The 20,729-nt window shown below is 36.8% G+C and overlaps 1 protein-coding gene across 1 annotated transcript in view; it reads right to left on the bottom strand.

The window, feature by feature from the left end:
* The window catches only part of LOC306642730 (contactin-associated protein-like 3), a 237,119-nt gene that overhangs the window by 117,065 nt on the left and 99,325 nt on the right, over nt 1-20,729 (bottom strand). The window contains 1 exon segment of the mRNA XM_079108476.1: nt 4,126-4,387. Coding sequence (XP_078964602.1) covers nt 4,126-4,387 — 262 coding nt within the window.

The following is a 20,729-nucleotide window of genomic DNA, read 5'->3' as shown; positions in this document are numbered from 1 at the left end:
ATGTCAAAGACCACCACATCCCACCTCAAGTGCCCATCTCGTTTTTCTGTTTGGGACCTCTGAGGAAGAAAGGGAAAGGCTGAGGAAAGATTTGGGGTTCTGTAGGAGATCCTAAGAAGGTAATTAGGTGAGTGGGTAGCCTGATAATTTTTACTCAAGAGGAAGGGATTGTCCATGTCATCTTAGACATGCTTGCTGAGTTAGGTTAGGGGTCTTTGTCCTGGTCTCCTGGTTATAGATTGTTTTGTCTGGTTCTTATTTATGATCTAACAACAATTATTATGTTCAGTTGGGAATATTATGGTCTACATACCCATTGCCAGTGCTGTTTTTCACTTTCACTCATTTAAGTCAGATAAGTATGGGGGAGGGAGAAGGAGAAGATAAAGAAATGAGAATGAAAGGGATAAAGACAAAAGCAGAGTGGATAGTCCTATATTCTACACCAGGAGACTTTCTTCCATTTCTAAGGCTTTGGTGTAACACATTTTCCACAACTGACCCTGAACTACCCTGTGATGATAAAACATTTCTAATGACATGACACAGGGCATATTTTAGACTCATCTAGTTAAATAATATCTTAAACTGTTGAGAAGTACAGATATTATCCAATATTTCAAATTATAAAAATATTTTTCTTACATTTATGTATTGTTATTCTTTATAATAATCTTAATAGACAGAAAAATGATATGCTCAGGTATAACAAATCAAATATTCACAAAAATAACAAATTAGGCACTAATTAGGCATAGAAATTCATAAAATAAAATGTAAAGCTAAAAAAGCATATTAAAATGTGTGTATGTGTGTGGTATGTGTGGACATGCTCAAGATTTGTATAAGCATACCAAAAAAGTTGGCAGAAATATTCTCTTTTTTTGGCATCAGGTATTGAACCCAGGGGTACTTAAACACTAAGCCACATCCTCAGCCCTTTTTTGCTTTTTTTTTTCTTTTTTGTATTTTATTTTGAGACAGATACTTGCTAAGATGTTTAGGGACTTGCTAAGTTGCTGAGGATGGCTTTGAACTTGCAATCCTCCTGCCTCAGTCTCCCAAGCTGCTGGGATTACAAGCCTGGGTTACGGCATCAGGCTGTTGGCAGAAATATTCTTAAAAATTTAAATATTTGGATGAGATAACTATGTTTTCATTTCATGTCATTTTCACATCCTCTTTTCCAAATTTGCTACAGTATATTTAGCCATAACTAGACTTATTTTTCAATACAAATATTAGTTCTTGCTCAAGCAGTCAGTCTCTTGACTCCATAAGATGAACTATCTATTCTTAAAGCGATGGAGCAGGTGAGTTGTCGCAGACTGGCAACCAACTGAGTATGATGGGAGCATCTCCTGCTGACTCCATTACCAGGCTTTATAACGAAAATTCATACTATCACACAGGAGATGAATCAGTGAATAGCAAGCATCCTAGGACATCACCCAAGCAATTTTTGTTAGCTTCCACTAGAGTATTTTGTGGCAGCAAACAACCCATGTGTCAGTGACTAACAAACCAAAGTTCACTCTGTTCTTCCAGGCAAGCAGGATCTGCATCTACTCTGTGGCATGCGATCTATTCACTTAAGACCAAGTTTGAATGCATGGCCTATATCTCTTCATGGCTTAGAGAAGAGAGCAGTTGGCAGAGTCTTACTATGGCTCTTGAAGTTTCTACTCAAATGTGTCAATGTCACTTCCATTGAGCAAATGTGTCACTTGACCAAGTCTGACATCAATGGACCAGAGGTTACATTCCTCTATAGCAGACCAAGCACACATCACTGCAGGGAACAGAGGCATGTTTCCCTGAGGGGAGAGTAAAAGTTGGGATCTTTAGAAACTGTCTTTGTAGAAATGAGAGGAACCCAGCGAAAAGCTTTATTCATTTAAAAACAACAAATTATTGAATAATTGATTTTTAGCATATGGCTAAAGCTGCTTGAGTCTAATCTTACCACCTGAGTGACTATCCCAACATAGTTAACTAATATATCTACTAAATGATCAAGGTACACACTGGTTACAGCTTTTTAAGAATAGAAATCAACCTACAGGAATCAGAAGTCATTTTATAGCACAGTGGATATGTAATCCCCAAATAAAATGTGGTCCTTCTTCCTGCTAAAGTTCAGTCTTACATCTAATTAAATATCATATTTTAGCATTCCTTGCCCAAATGAGCACATAAATCCAAATCCTGCAACTGATCTAGAAACCAGCTTTTTCCTTCTGCTTGCTCTCCCACTAGGACTCATAATTCTCTTATGTAGGTCATATTTCTAATATGACCCCAAAAGTCATAGATCTGAAAACAAGAATATAGAGGATTTTGGCTAGATGGTAAAACATATTTGATGAAGTTAACTCTGAAATAGAATTCTCAAAAGTCTATAATCCTAGAGCTAGGAGAAGAAACCAAAATGAAGAAAAAAAAATCTCTTGTGGTCTTTCCATACAGTGCTTCTAAATTAAAAATTGTGGTAAAAATTTTGTAATCTGTCTTATTTTTCATCTATTTCAAATTTAATAATCAAATATCATGAGAAATTTACCTTTACTTTGTTTCAGGGGAAAAATAGTACATATTGCACTGTAAAAGTTTAAAAAGCCATTCAACCTAGATGGAGGTCTAACTAAGTGTAGAGCACTTGCCTGGCATGTGCAAGGCCCCGGGTTCAGAGTCTCCAGCCCCCCACAAAAAAAGAGAAAAGAAAAAAAAGGGTTCTATAATAGTGCTGGCTAACAAAAAAAGTTCAATTAATATATATGTGTCTAAATATATACATATGCATATGCACATATATGTATGTGTGTGTGTGTGTGTGTGTGTGTGTGTGTGTGTGTAACCTGTATCCATGTGAAAACAACTATAAACAGTTCCAGCTAATATTATATACAGATTGGAATGCTAACACTGACTGAATTAATGCCCTCAGTTCAGTTCACAAGAAAACTCAGCATGCTGTTGGGTAAGAATTTTTGGTTTATAAAAGGAAAGAAAAAATGTATTTTCATTCCCAGCTTTTCAGACCATAAGCAAAATATCCCTTCCATATTCAACATTCATGGAGTCACATGCCCAGGCTCCAGTTGAATTAAAACTGTCATCAATGTTTATATGCAAAATGGTCCCCAAAGTTCAAAGATAACATGCTCTATCAGTTATAGGCCATTTCATCCAAAACAAGTAACCTCTGCCCGAGATAGCTGCTCTGAAAAAAGGGGGAAATTTAAATTATAGACACTCCTGGAATTACCTCCCAATAAACCCATCTTTAAGTTGAAAATATCACAGTTGAAAATTTGTTTAGCAAAACTAATTAACCTATTATGGAACATCGTAACTTATCCTGTCCTTTGTTAAGCCTGCTCAGAACACATACCTTAGCCTACAGTTGGGAAAAATAATCTAACATAAAACCCATTTTATAATAAAATGTTGAATGTCTCATTTAATTTATCAAATGCCTGTATCCAAAAAACTCACTGGCCTCAAAGAACACCACAGAGTGTTTGTTGTTGGCCTCTGTGGTTGCAGGGCTGACTAGGAGATGTGGCTGGCTGCTGCTGCTGCCCAACATTGAGAGAGCATCCTGCCATATACCTGACTGGCATGTGAAAAGGTCAAAATTAAAAGTTAGAAGTTCAAAGTATGATTTCCACTAAGTGTATATAGTTTTTGCACCATTGTAAAGTCGAAAAAATCATAAGTCATACTATTTTAAGTCTCAGACTCTGTATTTTGATAATCAGCGAGTGTGTAGATTTAAAGAGTTAAAAGTGATCCGCCCATTTTCTCAAAACTACCTAGGATTAGGCTAATGTCTCCTAGTGTTCCAAGCTTACCTCTGATTACCAACCTTCAGCTTAACATAATAAGAGTCATATTTTAAACTCTGTAACACCATACTTTCCTGTAACAAACATGTCACAGTACTCACCCATAATCAACCTAGAGTTCCCCATTTAAATGGAAAATGGAATCTATAGTCAGTTCTAGTGGGATTATGAATATCTCATTGTTTCAATTTTTTAATTTATTTCAGAGATGACTGCTCTCAGGCTTATGGGTAAGGATGTTGATGGTCATACAAAGACACCTGCAATGTCTCACCTGCTGTGATGGCTCTCATTGGCTGGCTAGGTGGGCACAGCCTCAACTTGAGTTTCCCATCACTAAGAACAAGGACAAGAGTCCCTGATCGGTGTAGAAACTGACTTGTCAACAACAGCCCCGCTCTGTTCCATGTTCGAAATTGGAAAGAGATGACCAGAGAGTTCTCTCCTGAGGGGTGAGGCAGAGCCAAATAACTCCTTGAGCTCAGAAAAGTCACAGGGACGGTTTGAGGATGTAAACAGGAGAAGGACACATTTCCCTGTGAATACAGTAAAGTAGGATATTAGGAAGGTGTGGTGGTGACACTTTCAGTGCATTAACAATTAACTTTCCAAGATTTAAAGCTTTGGGTCCATCTTCTAACACACTAGGATTTTAAAAATTAGGCTTCCCTGTCAAATTTAAATCCATCATATTTCCCAGATAGGTCCTTCAAATCAAGGCACTGTTATGATTGAGCAAATGTATTTCTCAGTCTGAATCATAGGAAAATTCCATCTTCCCTATTTTTTCCCCATCTGAAAAAGAATCTCAAGCCACACTACCTCCAGCTCTGTGCTGAACTGGGATAATAAATGAGACAACTTTCCTTCCCTGAGTTGTCTAGATGTCCTTATTCAATGGGAAGATGGCATTGAGGATCACCTATTCCAAGAACCGTTCCTTTCTTGCACTGATTATGTAAATGAGTTCATAATGGGGTCACTCAGACCATGGGTTCTTCATCTTCTCAGGTAGGAGGTGTGCTTCTATATGACTTGAGAAAAAGCTGAGGGTGAGATCAGATGTCCCAAGAGGCAGGCTGTCCTCCTCTCTGAAGCACTCACAGACTCAGGCCACATTGCCACTTAGTAGCCCAGCTGAGGTCTAACCTGCTTTACAAGCATGCTTTTGTTTCATGTATTTCTGCTTTAAAAGATGGTTTTTAATCTCTGGATTACCTCTCTTGTTCCAGGACCAAATATATTTTTATTCAAAGGGTTTGAAGAATTTAATTCAAATACAATAAAACTCAGAAGTTTTTTTTCCCTCGGAATTGCATAAATTTTCACAAATTTCACATGGAAGAATTCATGTCTCAAAATTGCCCTTCCTTTCCAAAATGCATCAGAGAAAAACAGTGAGATGTAACTTACCAGATACCAAAACATACTACAAAATCACCATGTGGCACTGGTATAGACAATTAGGCAAATGAGTGGACAGAATAATTCAGCCACAAAAAGATTGGAGAATATATGCACGGTTAGTATGTTCTGAGGATCATGATTCAAATCATTGTGGAGAGAGCTGTAATAGCAAGCAGCACAGGAAAAAATGGGTATTCGGAAGAAGAATATAAAAATTTGTCTCTATCACATAACACATAAAGAATATGTTTCAAATAATCAAAGACTTTAAATAAAGAAATTTAATTTAAAATTTTGCAATAAAATCCATGAGACTACATAGAGGCTGTGGTTTTAGAGGCATACCAAAGTAAGGCTGAACACCCCAAAGCTATGAAAAAATACATAGGTATATTGTTCATAAACAAATAAAAAATTATATAGTCAGTACATCCTAAAATATTAAGTGCAAAATTGATTAATCTGAAAAAAGTAGGGTTATCTATCAAATATAATCCTGTTATAAACTGAGAAGAAAATGTAAAAAATTTAAAAGTAAAAATGAACAATGAACAAAAAAGTTAATTCAATTAGACAATAAATATATATGAAGATTAATTTGCCAATATTCAGATAAACATGAACTAGGAAAGAGACATCCCTTCACTCAGTTGAGCTGGGTAAGTCTAAATGATGCTTAACACATGTGGCTAGCTGGGTGGGACGTGATGGACAGGCATTGTCGCATTCTGTGGGTAAATTATATTCTTACAGCCTGGGGAAAGCAATGAGACATTTATTCAAATGTAAAACTATGAAAAACCTTTTGGCTAAGAAATTTCACTCCGGAGAATTTATCCTATCAAAATAAAAGACTCAAAATCTGAAAAAACACAGGTAAATGCTTGTGGTAGGAAAAAGTAGAGATAACTACTCTCAGTAGGAAAAAGAAGAAAATAATGGTACACTTTCATAATGGAATGTTACATAGCCATTATAAAACAGAACTAAATCTGGTTAACTCAGAAAAAATTCCTAAAATGTGATACTGAGTCAGAAGACGCAGGAAAAACATATTTGTAAATACTGCCAAATTCAGATAAGTAGGTATTAATAAATATGTGCATGAATATGAGCCAATGACAGATCTGCATGGGATTTGATTATGCTGGATGCCCAGTAACATGACAGTGTTGGGAGGAAACGCAGCTATGTAGGGAGAAGGGAGAAGGAAAACAAAAAAGCCAAGCAGAAAGAAAAACTGGGAGGTGACATCAGAGAAATGATATGGGAAGTTCTGGCTTTTCCTTCCCCCATGGACACAAAGATGCAAAGACACTCAGATAGAGTCCCTTTGTGAAAAATCAAAAACGAGACTTCAGAAAAAGCACAAAACTAGCCTACCGATGGTGGTAGCAAAATCCGTAAAACCCTTACAACATAACCCTTTCCCAGCTCAGCCCAAGGAAACTGAAGCACCCAGCTTCCTGGGAAGGAAAAGAAGGGTGTGAACTGTACATCCAATGTCCACCTGACTTACAATGTCCACCTGACTTACAATGTCCACCTGACTTACAATGTCCACCTGACTCTCCTAAGGGTTGCCCAAGGGACTGGTTCACTTCTTGCCTGAATTCGAGCCCTGACAGGAAGGGACCCTGGATGGGAGACCCTGAGAATAAAAAAGAGCAGTATGGAGGATATCTATCAAGCAAGTACTCCCTTTAGTCCCTCCCCAAGGCTCAGCACAGAGTACACTGCTGAAACCTCAAAATCCCAGGTTCTTCATGGGGAGGGAAAGAGATGGACTGCATGACAAAAATTTCAAATTTTCCAGGAATTGACTTCTGCCCAAGGGACTGGTTCCTTCTCACCTATTTTGAAGCAAGTTAGAAGCTGGCACGCTATGGACATCTAGAAGACACTGAGAACAAAGAAGGCAGTTTGGATTAGTGAGCAAGCACCTGCCATAGTCTCTCAACTTCAGTAAAGCAGAAAAGCAAGAGGTAGAAACCACCAAATTCCAGTTCCTGGGGAGGAAAAGAATCGGACTGTATGTACAAGTTTCCAACTTTTTCAGGGGCTGCCAGAGAGACTGGCTTCTGTCTTGTTTTGCCTTGGAATACTGAGGGTGTTTAGATACCTTTTAGCCACTGGGGGAAAATGTGGCCCTTTGGACTATCATGTAAGTAATTATTATAGCCTGTCTTCCTTTTAATAAAGTGGATAAAGAAATCACGAAATCTCAGTTTTTCTCTGGAAGGAGAGACCAGATTAGGTGTGCAATACTCCAACACTTTCAGAGGCTCTCTGAGGGACTGGCTTGATCTCACCTGTCTTAGAACACTGATGGGACCCAGCATATTCCAGGTGCGTGAGGCCCACTGAGAACAAAGGCAAAGGTTGGACTACCATGTCATCTGCCAGAGCCTCTCTCCTGACTCAGCACAAAATAATCAATGAGAATCCCAGAGCCTGGCTCATCTCTGGGAGGAAGAGAGAAGAAAGAAACATGCCAAACATTCAGAACTGGTTTCAGTGTCACCATTTTCAGAGGATGAATGAGACCTGGTATAATCTAGATGAATGTGTGCCTCTGAGAACTTAAAGGAGTCCTGGTGTCCTGCTGCATCGGAAAATGTATATACCTACATACATATGATGGAATATTACTGGGCTTTAAAGAAGAATGAAATTATGGCATTTGCTGGTAAATGTATGGAGTTAGAAAATATCATGCTAAGTGAAATAAGCCAAACCCAAAAAAACCCAAAGGCCAAATGTTTTCTGATATGTGGAAGCTAATTCACAATGTGGGGAGAGATAGGGAAGAACAGAGTTACTTTATATTAAGTAGATGGGAATGAAGGAAGGGGAAAGGGTATGGTGGTAGGAAGGTCAGTAGAGTAAAACAGACATCATTACCTCATGTACATATATGACAAAATGACTGATGTGATCCTACAATATGTATAATCAGAAAAAAAAAAGAAATTACACTCCATTTATGTATGATCTATGAAAATGTAAAAATGCATTGCACTGTCATGTATAACAAATTAGAACAAATTTTAAAAATTTAAAAAGAAAAGAAAAGCAGTGGTTCCACAGGCAAACCAGAAGCAGCAGAAGATTCTAAATTCATGAAAAAAAGAAAGAAAGAAAGAAAAGGAAAGATAAGAGGGACTGCAGTTGTGGCTCAGTGGTAGAGCACTGGTTCCAGCCTCAGCACCACATAAAAATAAAGAAATGAAAGAAAGGTGTTGTGTCTATCTACAACAAAAATAAAAAAAAAAAAAAAATAAATAAAAAATAAAAAATTCGAAAAGAAAAGAAAAAAAGAAAGAGGCAAATTCCCTAACTGGGAATTTACACAAATAAATCCAGCAAAGACACATACATAGAAAGTTTGAAATGACCCTGGCAGGGCTTCCTATTGAGGGTCTTTATACAAATCCTGTTCATGAGCATTGGAAAAGGTGATTGTTTTTTCTAGTGTGCAGGTACTAACACTGGAAAATGAAAATGAACAAGTAGGAAAACATGCCTCTCCAAAAGGAACAAGATAAAACTTCAAGACCCCAGTTTTACTGACATATAATATATGAATTACCTGGAAAAGTGTTCAAAATGAATTGGGAGAAAAATGCATTAAAAAAATGAAAATTTTAGCAAAGATACATATGAGCCAAAAGAAGTCTTGCCCCGAAAGTGTCTAAAATGAACAATTCAATAGAGAAATTCAATCTACATCAAAACATCATACTAGATCAAGTAGAAGAATCACTGAATTTGAAAATAGGTCATTTGAAATAAGCCAGTCAATGACATAAATAGAAAAAAAGAGTGAAAAAGAATGAAGGAGGCTTGGTGACATATGGGACACCATTGAGTTGACCAATATGTACAATTACGAATGTTCATGAAAGGAAAGGCAGAGACAAAAACTTAAAGAAATAAAGGAAGAAACTTTTGGAGTTTGAAAAAAGGAACTTCTACATTTAGGAATTCCAAAGAAATCCAGATAAGATGAACCCAAAGAATTTCTCAGTGAGAGACATTACAATTGAATTGTGAATGTCAGACACAAAGACGACTGTGAGAACAGCCAGTGACAAGGAACACATCACATACAGGGAAACTTACCCAAGACAGTCAATGGATTTCCCAGCAGAAGTTTTGCAAAGAGGCAGTGGAATATTTAAAAAATACAGAGTGGTAAAAAACTGCCAAACAAGAATATAATACTTGGGGGCTGGGGAGATAGCTCAGTTGGTAGCGTGCCTTCCTCGCAAGCACAAGGCCTGGGTTCAATCCCCAGCACCGCAAAAAACAAAAAAAAAAAGAATATAATACTTTGCAAAATTGTCCTTTAAAATTGAATTAGATATAAAGATGTTCCCAGACAAAGCTGAAGAAGTCTATCATTATAAGACCAGTCTTACATAAAATGTTAAAAGAGAATTCTTCAAGTTGAAACAAACCAAAGCACCAGCAATGCACATATAAGTATAAAATTTGCTGTTAAAAGTAAATGCATACAACACTGTAAGAGTTCTATGAAAATTACTTTTCACTTCTAGTATAAAAGTTAAAGACAAAATTTTTAAAACAATTATATAAAATATGTTCATGGTTACACAATACAAAATGATGTAAACTATGATGTTAATAATATAAATTCTATGGAGAGAATTAATAATGTAGTTTTATATGCAATTGAGCTAAAGTAGACTGTTAAAACTATACAATGTTTTCAGTAAGTCTGATTATGCTCACAATGAAGATATGTAAAATAAAGATAGAAATCAAAGCATATCCCTATAAAAAATCAACAAAATGTCAAGGAAGACAGTATAAAAGGAAAAGAGGGACAAAAGATATATAAGATAGCAAACTTTTAACAAAATGCTAGTAAATGTCTTTCTGTGGTACAATAAAAATTAAACATTTGATATTTGTACCTGGTTCCTAACATATAGCTCCTATAACCCTTGAAATCTCTGAACGTCTAAGTGCCTTCTGCATGCTCACGAGAGGACTAGTGCCTGAGGCCTACCCCTATGTACCTACAAGATAGGAGTTGTTTGCCAGGAAGACCACAGAATCCATAGAGGTATGAAAATTTCTGCATGAAAAGTCCAGGAAGGCAGGAAAGGATGAAGGTTGAACTTAATCACCAAGGGTTTATGGCTTACTCTATCTACCTATGTTACAAAACATCGATAAAAATCACTAAACAAAAGGGTTTGGAGAGCATGCACGTATCCATGCGTCAGGAGTGTGGTATGTCCCAAACATGATGTCAAAAGCTCTTGTGTTTAGGAATCTTTCATAATTTATCCTATGTACCTGATCTGGCTGCCTGTTAGTAGCCTTTAAAATAAACTGGTGATAGCAAGTAAAGTGTTTTCCAGAGTTTTGTGAGCTATTATAGCAGATTAGTAATTTGAACTGGGGGCACTGACTTTGCAGGCAACTCTGACAAAAGTATGGATAACCAGAGACCTGATACTTATAAATGTCATCTTAAGAAAGGACAGGAGTGAGAGCCTTTCCACAAAGAGCCAGCCACAAGTCCACAAGCCAGCAGTGACCTCCGGCCCACAAGCAGCCTCTGGGACCAGGGCAAGGCAGCCAGAGACCTCTCCAGGCGGACCTGCACCCCGGCACCCGGCCGCAGGCTTTTTCCATGGGGTGATCCAAGATGGCGGACTAGAGGGTGACTGCATCTCCAGTCGCTCCAGAACCCAGGATTCAAGAAGGGGAGGCATTGAAAGACTTGGACTAAAATAGAGCCTAAAAGCTAGAAAGGCCTGGAACAACATTTACCAAGCCCTGAAAGAAAATGGATGCCAACCAAGAATTTTATACCCAGCAAAACGTTCTTTCAGATTTGACAATGAAATAAGATCCTTCCATGATAAACAAAAGCTAAAGGAATTTACAAAAAGAAAGACGGCATTACAGAACATTCTCAGCAAAATATTCCATGAGGAAGAGATGAAAAACAATGATGCAAATCAGCAACAGGAGGAACTAGCCTAAAGGAATAGCCAAATAAAGGGGAAACCAAATCATGTCAAAAAACAAAAATGAGTCAAATGACTGGGAATACAAATCATATCACAATAATAACCCTGATAGTTAATGGCCTGAACTCATCAATCAAAAGACATAGACTGGCAGAATGGATTAAAAAGAAAAATCCAACAATTTGCTGCCTGCAAGAGACCCGTCTCATAGAAAGAGATACCCACAGACGAAAGGTGAAAGGATGGGAAAAAACATACCATGCAGACGGACACAGCAAAACAGCTGGAGTATCCATCCTCATTTCAGACAATGTGGACTTCAAGCCAAAACTAGTCAGAAGGGATAAAGAAGGACATTACATTCTGCTTAAGGGAAGCATAAATCAGCAAGATATAACAATCATAAATATCTATGCCCCGAACATTGGCTCATCCATGTACGTCAAACAAATTCTTCTCAATTCCAGAAATCAAATAGACCACAACACAATAATACTAGGCGATTTTAACACACCTTTCTCACTGCTGGATAGATCGTCCAAACAAAAATTGAATAAAGAAACCATAGATCTCAATAACATAATCAACAATTTAGACTTAACCGACATATATAGAATATACCATCCAACACAGAACGAACACACCTTCTAATCAGCAGCACATGGATCCTTCTCTAAAATAGACCATGTCTTATGCCACAAAGCTACTGTTAGCAAATACAAGAAGATAGAGATACTACCTTGTACTCTATCAGATCATAATGGACTGAAATTAGAAATAAATGACAGAATAAAAAACAGAAACTTCTCCAATACTTGGAGATTAAATAATACACTATTATATGATGAATGGATAACAGAAGACATCAGGAGGGAAATAAAAAAATTCTTAGAAGTAAACGAGAACATCATATCAAAATCTCTGGGACACTATGAAAACAGTACTTAGAGAAAGATTTATTTCATGGGGTGCATTCAACAAAAGAAGTAGAAATCAACAAATAAACGACTTAACACTACAGCTCAGAGCCGTAGAAAAAGAAGAGCAGACCAACACCACAAGTAGTAGAAGACAGGAAATAGTTAAAATCAGAGCCGAAATCAACGAAATTGAAACAAAAGAAACAATCGGAAAAATAAACAGAATAAATAGTTGGTTCTTTGAAAAAATAAACAAAATTGATAGACCCTTAGCCACACTAACAAAGAGAACGAGAGCGAAAACTCAAATTACTAAAATTCGGAATGAACAAGGAAATATCACAACAGACACGAGTGGAATACAAAACATAATTAGAAGCTATTTTGAAAATCTATACTCCAACAAAACAGAAAACCTTGAAGACATCAACAAGTTTCTAGAGACATATGAATTACCTAAACTGAACGAGGAGGACATACACAACTTAAATAAATCAATTTCAAGCAATGAAATAGAAGAGGTCATCAAAAGCCTAACAACAAAGAAAAGTCCGGGACCAGATGGGTTCTCAGCCGAGTTCTACAAAACCTTTAAAGAAGAGCTCATTCCAATACTCCTCAAAGTATTCCATAAAATAGAAGAGAAGGGAACCCTCCCAAACTCATTCTATGAAGCCAATATCACCCTGATACCTAAACCAGACAGAGACACATCAAGGAAAGAAAATTTCAGAACAATATCTTTAATGAACATCGATGCAAAAATTCTCAACAAAATTTTAGCAAATCGCATACAAAAATATATTAAAAAGATAGTGCACCATGATCAAGCAGGTTTTATCCCAGGGATGCAAGGTTGGTTCAACATCCGGAAATCAATAAATGTCATTCACCATATCAACAGACTAAAAGTTAAGAATCACATGATTATTTTCAATAGATGCCGAAAAAGCATTTGATGAAATACAGCACCCCTTCATGCTCAAAACACTAGAGAAAATTGGGGTAGTGGGAACATTCCTTAACATTGTAAAGGCCATCTATGCTAAGCCCATGGCCAATATCATTCTAAATAGTGAAAAACTGAAAGCATTCCCCCTAAAAACTGGAACAAGACAGGGATGCCCTCTTTCACCACTTCTATTCAACATCGTCCTTGAGACTCTAGCCAGAGCAATTAGACAAACCAAAGAAATTAAAGGGATACGAATTGGAAAAGAGGAACTCAAACTATCCCTGTTCACTGATGACATGATTATATATTTAGAGGAACCTGGAAATTCCACCAGAAAACTCTTAGAACTCATAAGTGAATTCAGTAAAGTAGCAGGTTATAAGATCAATGCTCATAAATCCAATGCATTTTTTATACATAAGTGATGAATCTTCAGAACGAGAAGTTAGGGAAACTACCCCATTCACAAATACTTGGGAATCAATCTCACAAAAGAGGTGAAAGACCTCTACAATGAGAACTACAGAACACTAAAGAAAGAAATTAAAGAAAACCTTAGAAGATGGAAAGATCTCCCATGTTCTTGGATAGGCAGAATTAATATTGTCAAAATGGCCATACTACCAAAAGTGCTATACAGATTCAATGCAATTCCAATTAAAATCCCAATGACGTACCTTACAGAAATAGAGCAAGCAATTATGAAATTCATCTGGAAGAATAAGAAACCCAGAATAGCTAAAGCAATCCTCAGTAGAAAGAGCGAAGCAAGGGGTATCGCAATACCAGATCTTCAACTCTATTACAAAGCAATAGTAACAAAAACGGCATGGTATTGGTACCAAAATAGACAGGTAGATCAATGGTACAGAATAGAGGACATGGACACAAACCCAAGGAAATACAATTTTCTCATACTAGACAAAGGGGTCAAAAATATGCAATGGAGAAAAGATAGCCTCTTCAACAAATGGTGCTGGGAAAACTGGAAATCCATATGCAACAGAATGAAATTAAACCCCTATCTCTCACCCTGCACAAAACTAAACTCAAAATGGATCAAGGACCTCGGAATCAGACCAGAGACCCTGCATCTTATACAAGAAAAAGTAGGTCCAAACCTTCAACTTGTTGGCTTAGGATCAGACTTCCTTAACAGGACTCCCATAGCCCAAGAAATAAAAGCAAGAATCAACAACTGGGATAGATTCAAACTAAAAAGCTTTCTCTCAGCAATGGAAACCATCAGTAATGTGAAGAGAGAGCCTACAGAGTGGGAGAATATCTTTGCCACTCATACTTCAGATAGAGCGCTAATTTCCAGAATCTATAAAGAACTCAAAAAACTCTACACCAAGAATACAAATAATCCAATCAACAAATGAGCTAAGGAAATGAACAGACACTTCACAGAAGATGTACAAGCAATCAACAGATATATGAAAAAATGTTCAACATCTCTAGTAATAAGAGAAATGCAAATCAAAACTACCCTAAGATTTCATCTCACCCCAATTAGAATGGTGATTATCAAGAACACAAGCAACAATAGGTGTTGGCGAGGATGTGGGGAAAAAGGTACACTCATACATTGCTGGTGGGGTTGCAAATTAGTGCAGCCACTCTGGAAAGCAGTATGGAGATTCCTGAGGAAGCTTAGAATGGAACCACCATTTGACCCAGCTATTCCACTCCTTGGCCTATACCCAAAGGACTTAAAATCTGCATACTACAGAGATACAGCCACATCAATGTTCATAGCTGCTCAATTCAGTACAGCCAGATTTTGGAACCAACCTAGATGCCTTTCAGTTGATGAATGGATAAAGAAACTGTGGCATATATATACAATGGAATATTACTCCGCCATGAAGAATGATAAAATTATGGCATTTGCAGGCAAATGGATGAAATTGGAGGATATCATGCTAAGTGAGATAAGCCAATCTCAAAAAACTAAAGGACGAATGATCTCGCTGATAAGCGGATGAGGACATATAAGGGGGTTAGGAGGGGTTAGTGTTAGGGTTAGGGTTAGGTTTAGGGTTAGGGATAAGGAGGGTGGTAAGAATGGAGGACGGAAGGACTGTATAGAGGGAAAAGAGGGGTGGGAGGGGTGGGGGGGAAGGGGAAAAAATAACAGAATGAATCAAACAACATTGCCCTATGTAAATTTATGATTTTTAATTAAAAGAAAAAAAAGAAAAAGAAACGGCAGTCTTAGGGGCTGGGGATATAGCTCAGTTGGTAGAGTGCTTGCCTGCCAAGCACAAGGTCCTGGGTTCAATCACTAGCACCAGAAAAAAAAAAAAAAAAGGAAAGGATAGTCTTATAAGACTGATTTCTTAACAGTGTGGAGTATGACCCTAATTCAGGATACCAACTACCACAATTGCTCTGAATTGTAGGATACACAGCTGGTGTCCAGGAGTTAGACAACTGGTATTAGAAAAGGCAACATAAATTTGGCATTAGAAGGAAAGATACAACACACATTTGGTGTTAGAAATGTTATGAGCAAAAAATATTCATCTTCCTCATTAATGATTACTCTACTATGAATAAATTAAATTCCTCAACCAAAAGACACAAGAGTGGTTTGAACAGATTAAAAAATCAAGATCCAGCCATAAGTTGTCTACCAGAGATTTAAGTTTACATATAAGAACAGATACAGTCTAAATTAAGTAATGTGATAAAAATTCCATGCAAATTATAAGGAAAATACAGCAGGGGTAGCTAAATATGTATCAGACAAAATGAATTCTGAGTCAAAAAGTGTCACAAGAGACAAAATTTTAACATCCAAGGATAATAAAAGGGTCAATTCACCAGGAAGATACCATAATTATAAAAATAAATGTACTAACATCAGAGAACCCAAATATATAAAGCAAACATGGACAGAACTGAAGCAGTTCAATATTAGTAGGCTACTTCAATGCCCAATTTCCAATAAAGGATAAAACATCACCTCAGAAAATAGAAAAAAGAAACAACATACTTGAACAATAATGTAGACCAAATAGATATACAGAGACCATTCTACTCAGTAGCAGAATACAGTCTTCTCAAGTACACACGAAACTTTCTCCAGGATAGATCACGTACTAAGTCACAAAACATGTCATAACAAATTTAAGAAGACTGAACTCTTATAAAAGTTATTTTCTGATCACCATGTAACACAACTGGAATTTAACAGGTGAAGGAAAACTGGACAATTCACAAATGTGTAAAAATTAAACAATATGCCTTTTTCTATTTGTGTGTTTTCTGTTGCTGAGGTTAGACTCCAGAGCACCATATAAGTAACGCAAGCACTTTACCACTAAGCTACATCCCCAGAGCTGTTTTCTTTCTTTCTTCCTTCCCTCCTTTCTTTCTTTTTCCATTTATTTGTGCTTGAGGTCTTAGTGTTACAGTTTTCACTGGTTTTATATGGTTTACTACATGATCAAATGACATAATAAACGAAAAAGCATTTAGAAAACAGTCAATAAATGAAAAGCATTTAGAAAACAGTCAAACAGTATTCACATGTAATTTGGCATTGATTATGTCTGTCAACTCTTGTAGTTTTGTAGATATTTTTAACATTTCTTATTATTCTACTTGTAAAGTTCTTATTGTTATTTCTAATCCACGGCTAGGATTGGGGAGAGGCTGAGCAGCGGAGTGTTTATTATTTTTTGATTCATTGTACACACATGTGGTACAACTTTTCATTTCTCTAGTTGTACATGAAGTAGAGTCACACCATTCGTGTAATCATACAAGTACATAGGGTAATGATGTTTGTCTCATTTCGCCATCTTTTCTTCCCCCCAACACCTCCTCCCCACACCTTATTTCCCTCTACACAATCTGCCTTTCCTCCATTCTTCCCATACTCACTCCACCCACGTTATGTATCATCCACCCACTTATTAGAGAAAACATTCGGGCCTTGTGTTTTGGGGATTGGTTTATCTCACTTAGCATGATATTCTCCAACTCCATCCATATACCTGCAAATGCCTTAATTTTATTCTTATTTATGGCTGAGTAATATTCCATTGTGTATATATACACCACAGTTTCTTTATACATTCATCTACTGAAGGGCATCTAAGTTGGTTCCACAATCTAGCTATTGTGAATTGAACTTCTATAAACATTGATGTGGCTATATTACTGTAGTATGATGATTTTAAGTCCTTTGGGTATAGGCCAAGAAGTGGGATAGCAGGGTCAAATGGTGGTTCTATTCCAAGTTTTTTGAGGAGTCTCCATACTGCTTTCCAGTATGGCTGCACCAATTTGTAATCCCACCAGCAATGTATGAAATGAAATTAAACACCTATCTCTCACCCTGTACAAAACTCAACTCAAAATGGATCAATGACCTAGGAATTAGACCAGAGACCCTGCACCAAATAGAAGAAACAGTAGGCCCAAATCTCCATCATGTTGGCTTAGGACGAGACTTCCTTAACAAGACTCCCAAAGCACAAGAAATAAAAGCAGGAATCAATAACTGGGATAGATTCAAACTAAAAAGCTTTTTCTCAGGAAAGGAAACAATCAACAATGTGAAGGGAGAGCCTACAGGGTGGGAGAAAATCTTTACTACAGGCACTTCAGACAGATCAATAATCTCCAGAATTTACAAAGAACTCAAAAAAATTAACACCAAGATTACAAATAACCCAGTCAATAAATGGGCTAAGGAACAGAGCAGACACTTCACAGAATATTTACAAGCAATCAACAGATATATGAAAAAAGGTTCAACATCTCTAGTAATAAGAGAAATGCAAGTCAACACTCCCTAAGATTTCATCTCACACCAATTAGAATGGCTATAATAGGTGTTGGCGAGGATGTGGGGGGGAAAGTTACACTCATATTTTAAATTTTGGAACAGGGTCTTGATAAGTTTCCCAGGCTGGCCTTGAACTTCTGACCCTCCTGCCTCTGCCTCCTGAAGAATTAGAATTAAAAGTATGTGCTGCCAGTCCTGACTGTAAACAACACTTTCTGGAACAATCCAGTGCATCAAAGAAGACATGGAAAGGGGAATTAGAAAATATCATGAGTCAAATGAAAATGAGAAAACTCCATGCCATAACTTAGGGAACAGAGCATAACAATATGGCCTGCTCTGAAAATGAAGGAAGATCTAAAACAAAAACTTAATTTTATACCTCAAAGAACTAGACAAAGAAACTCAGTCCACCCACCATCATCAAAAGAAACAAAATTATAAAGATTAGAAGAGAAATCAATGAAGTAGAGACAAAAAAATTAACGAAATTGATTTGGGTTTTTGAAAAAAAAAATAGAGAAAATTCACAAAGTTTTAGCTTCACAAGAGAAAAGGGAACACTGAAATAAATAAAATCAGATATGAAAGAAAAGACATTACAGCTGATGACACACAAATATAAAGGATTCTAAGAAACTGGTAAGACCAATTAAATTCCAACAAATTTGCTAACATAGAAGAAATGCATGAATTCCTACAAAGACAACTATTAACACCAAGTGATTAAGAAAGAGACAATATCAATAGACCTAGAACTAGAGGAGTAAGAATATTAAACTTATGACCAAATCTCTCACCAAAGAAATCTTTGAAGAATTGAAGGCAATTCTTCTCAAACTCATCTACAAACATAGAAGAAAACATTTCCAAACTCACGCGAAGACCAGCAATGCTCCTACAATGAACTTTAAAGAAGATTTAAGCGTTGGGGTTGTGGCTCAGGGGTAGAGCGCTTGCTGGGCATGTTTAAGGCACTGGTTTCAATTCTCAGCACTGCACATATAAATAAATAAATAAATAAATAAATAAATAAATAAATAAACAAACAAACAAACAAATAAATAAATGTCCATCGACAACTAAAAAAAATTTTTTTTAAATTATTTAAGAAGCAAAACCATAAAACAATACTTCTGATGAACATAGAAGCAAAAATCTACAACAAAATACAGAGAACTGAATTCAACAACACAATTAAAGGAATAAACACATCATGACTAAGGGGGATTTATTCTTGGGATGCAAGGGTGGGTCAATATTTGAAAATCAATTAATGTGATAAACTAAATGAATAGAACAAAGGATTAAAAATTTGCTTGAATACAATAGATGCCAAGAAGACATTTGAGAATATTCAACACCACTTCATGATAAAACCTCCAACAACTAAGAATAGGAAGATATTACCTCAACATAAGAAAAGCCATACATGGAAAACCTACAGCTAATATGCTCAATGGTAAAAAAATAAAAGTTTTTCCTTGAAGATCAAGAACAAAGCAAGGATGCCCACTCTTACTATTTGTAGCCCACATCTTCATAAAAACCATAGTCACCAATTAGGCAAGATAAATAAATAAAAGCATCCACATTGGAAAGGAAGAAGTAAAATGATCTCTTTTATAGCTGAGGTCTTAAATATAAAAAGTACTCAATATTCTAAAAATTGGAAGTAACAAAAATCAGTGAAGGTGCCGGATAAAAAAAAAAGTCGACACACAAAAATCTACTGTATTTCTAAGGAAAATGTTAGTTTTCTGGCAAGGTGATAATATCAGAGATAAACAACGATAAGGAGGAAAGATTTGTTTTGGCTCACAGTTTCAGAGGTTTCAGTCTATGGTTGCTTGGCCCTGTTGCTTTGGGTCCTAGTGAGAAAGTATATCATATTGTGGTGGAAGCGCATGAATGAAGAGGCCTGTTCACCTCATGGTGGCTGGGAAGCAAAAAGAGACATAGGAAGAAGCTGGAGTCCCACTTCTCCTTCAATGTGCCCTCAGTGACGCAGCTTACTTTCAAGAAACTATACCTACAAAGGTTTCACTGCCTCCCAGTAGTGACACAGGCTGGGGATCAAGCCTTCAACATATTGGCCCCTATACCTACAGCCCTAGCTCTCAAAGGCTGATGTATTAAAGGCCTGATTCTCATTCTGTGGTACTACTAATTGGTGGTGGGATCTTGGGAAGGTGGGGCCTAGTGGAAGAAAGTTGAGTCCCTGGGGGTGTATCCTTGAAAGGGATATTGGGACCCTGGCCCCTCTTTTCTCCCTCTTTGCTAACAACCTACCACAAGGCAAACAGGCTTCCTGTGCCAAATCATCCTGCATGATATATTTTGCTGCCACAGGCCCAAGGCAACAGGGTCCAGTGACTACAGAATGAAACCTATGTAATTATGAGCCAAAATAAAACTTTCATCCTTATAAACTGATTATCACAGGCAAATTGTCGTAATGACAGAAAGTGACAAACAGAAATTAAGAAAGCAATCTCATTTGTAGTAGCATCAAAAAGAATAAAATATTGAGGGTAAATATAACTAAGGAGGTAAGAAATAAAAACTTGGAGTATATAGAAAACTCCAAATCATAGATAAAAAATAAGACATTAATATATATCATGTTCATGGATGATAACAACAGTGTTGTTAAAATGGCAATACTATACAAAGCATATACAGATTCAATCCATTCATTACCAAAAGCCCCATGGCATTTTTTGAAAATTTTTATTTCTACAGACTGCATTTTTATTTCATCGTTCTCAAAGG

The sequence above is a fragment of the Sciurus vulgaris genome, assembly GCF_902686455.1.
Source record: "Sciurus vulgaris genome assembly, chromosome: 13".
NCBI classification, from domain to species: domain Eukaryota; kingdom Metazoa; phylum Chordata; class Mammalia; order Rodentia; family Sciuridae; genus Sciurus; species Sciurus vulgaris.
Note: the sequence above shows the minus strand (reverse complement) of the source record. Positions and strands in the feature narration are given on the sequence as shown.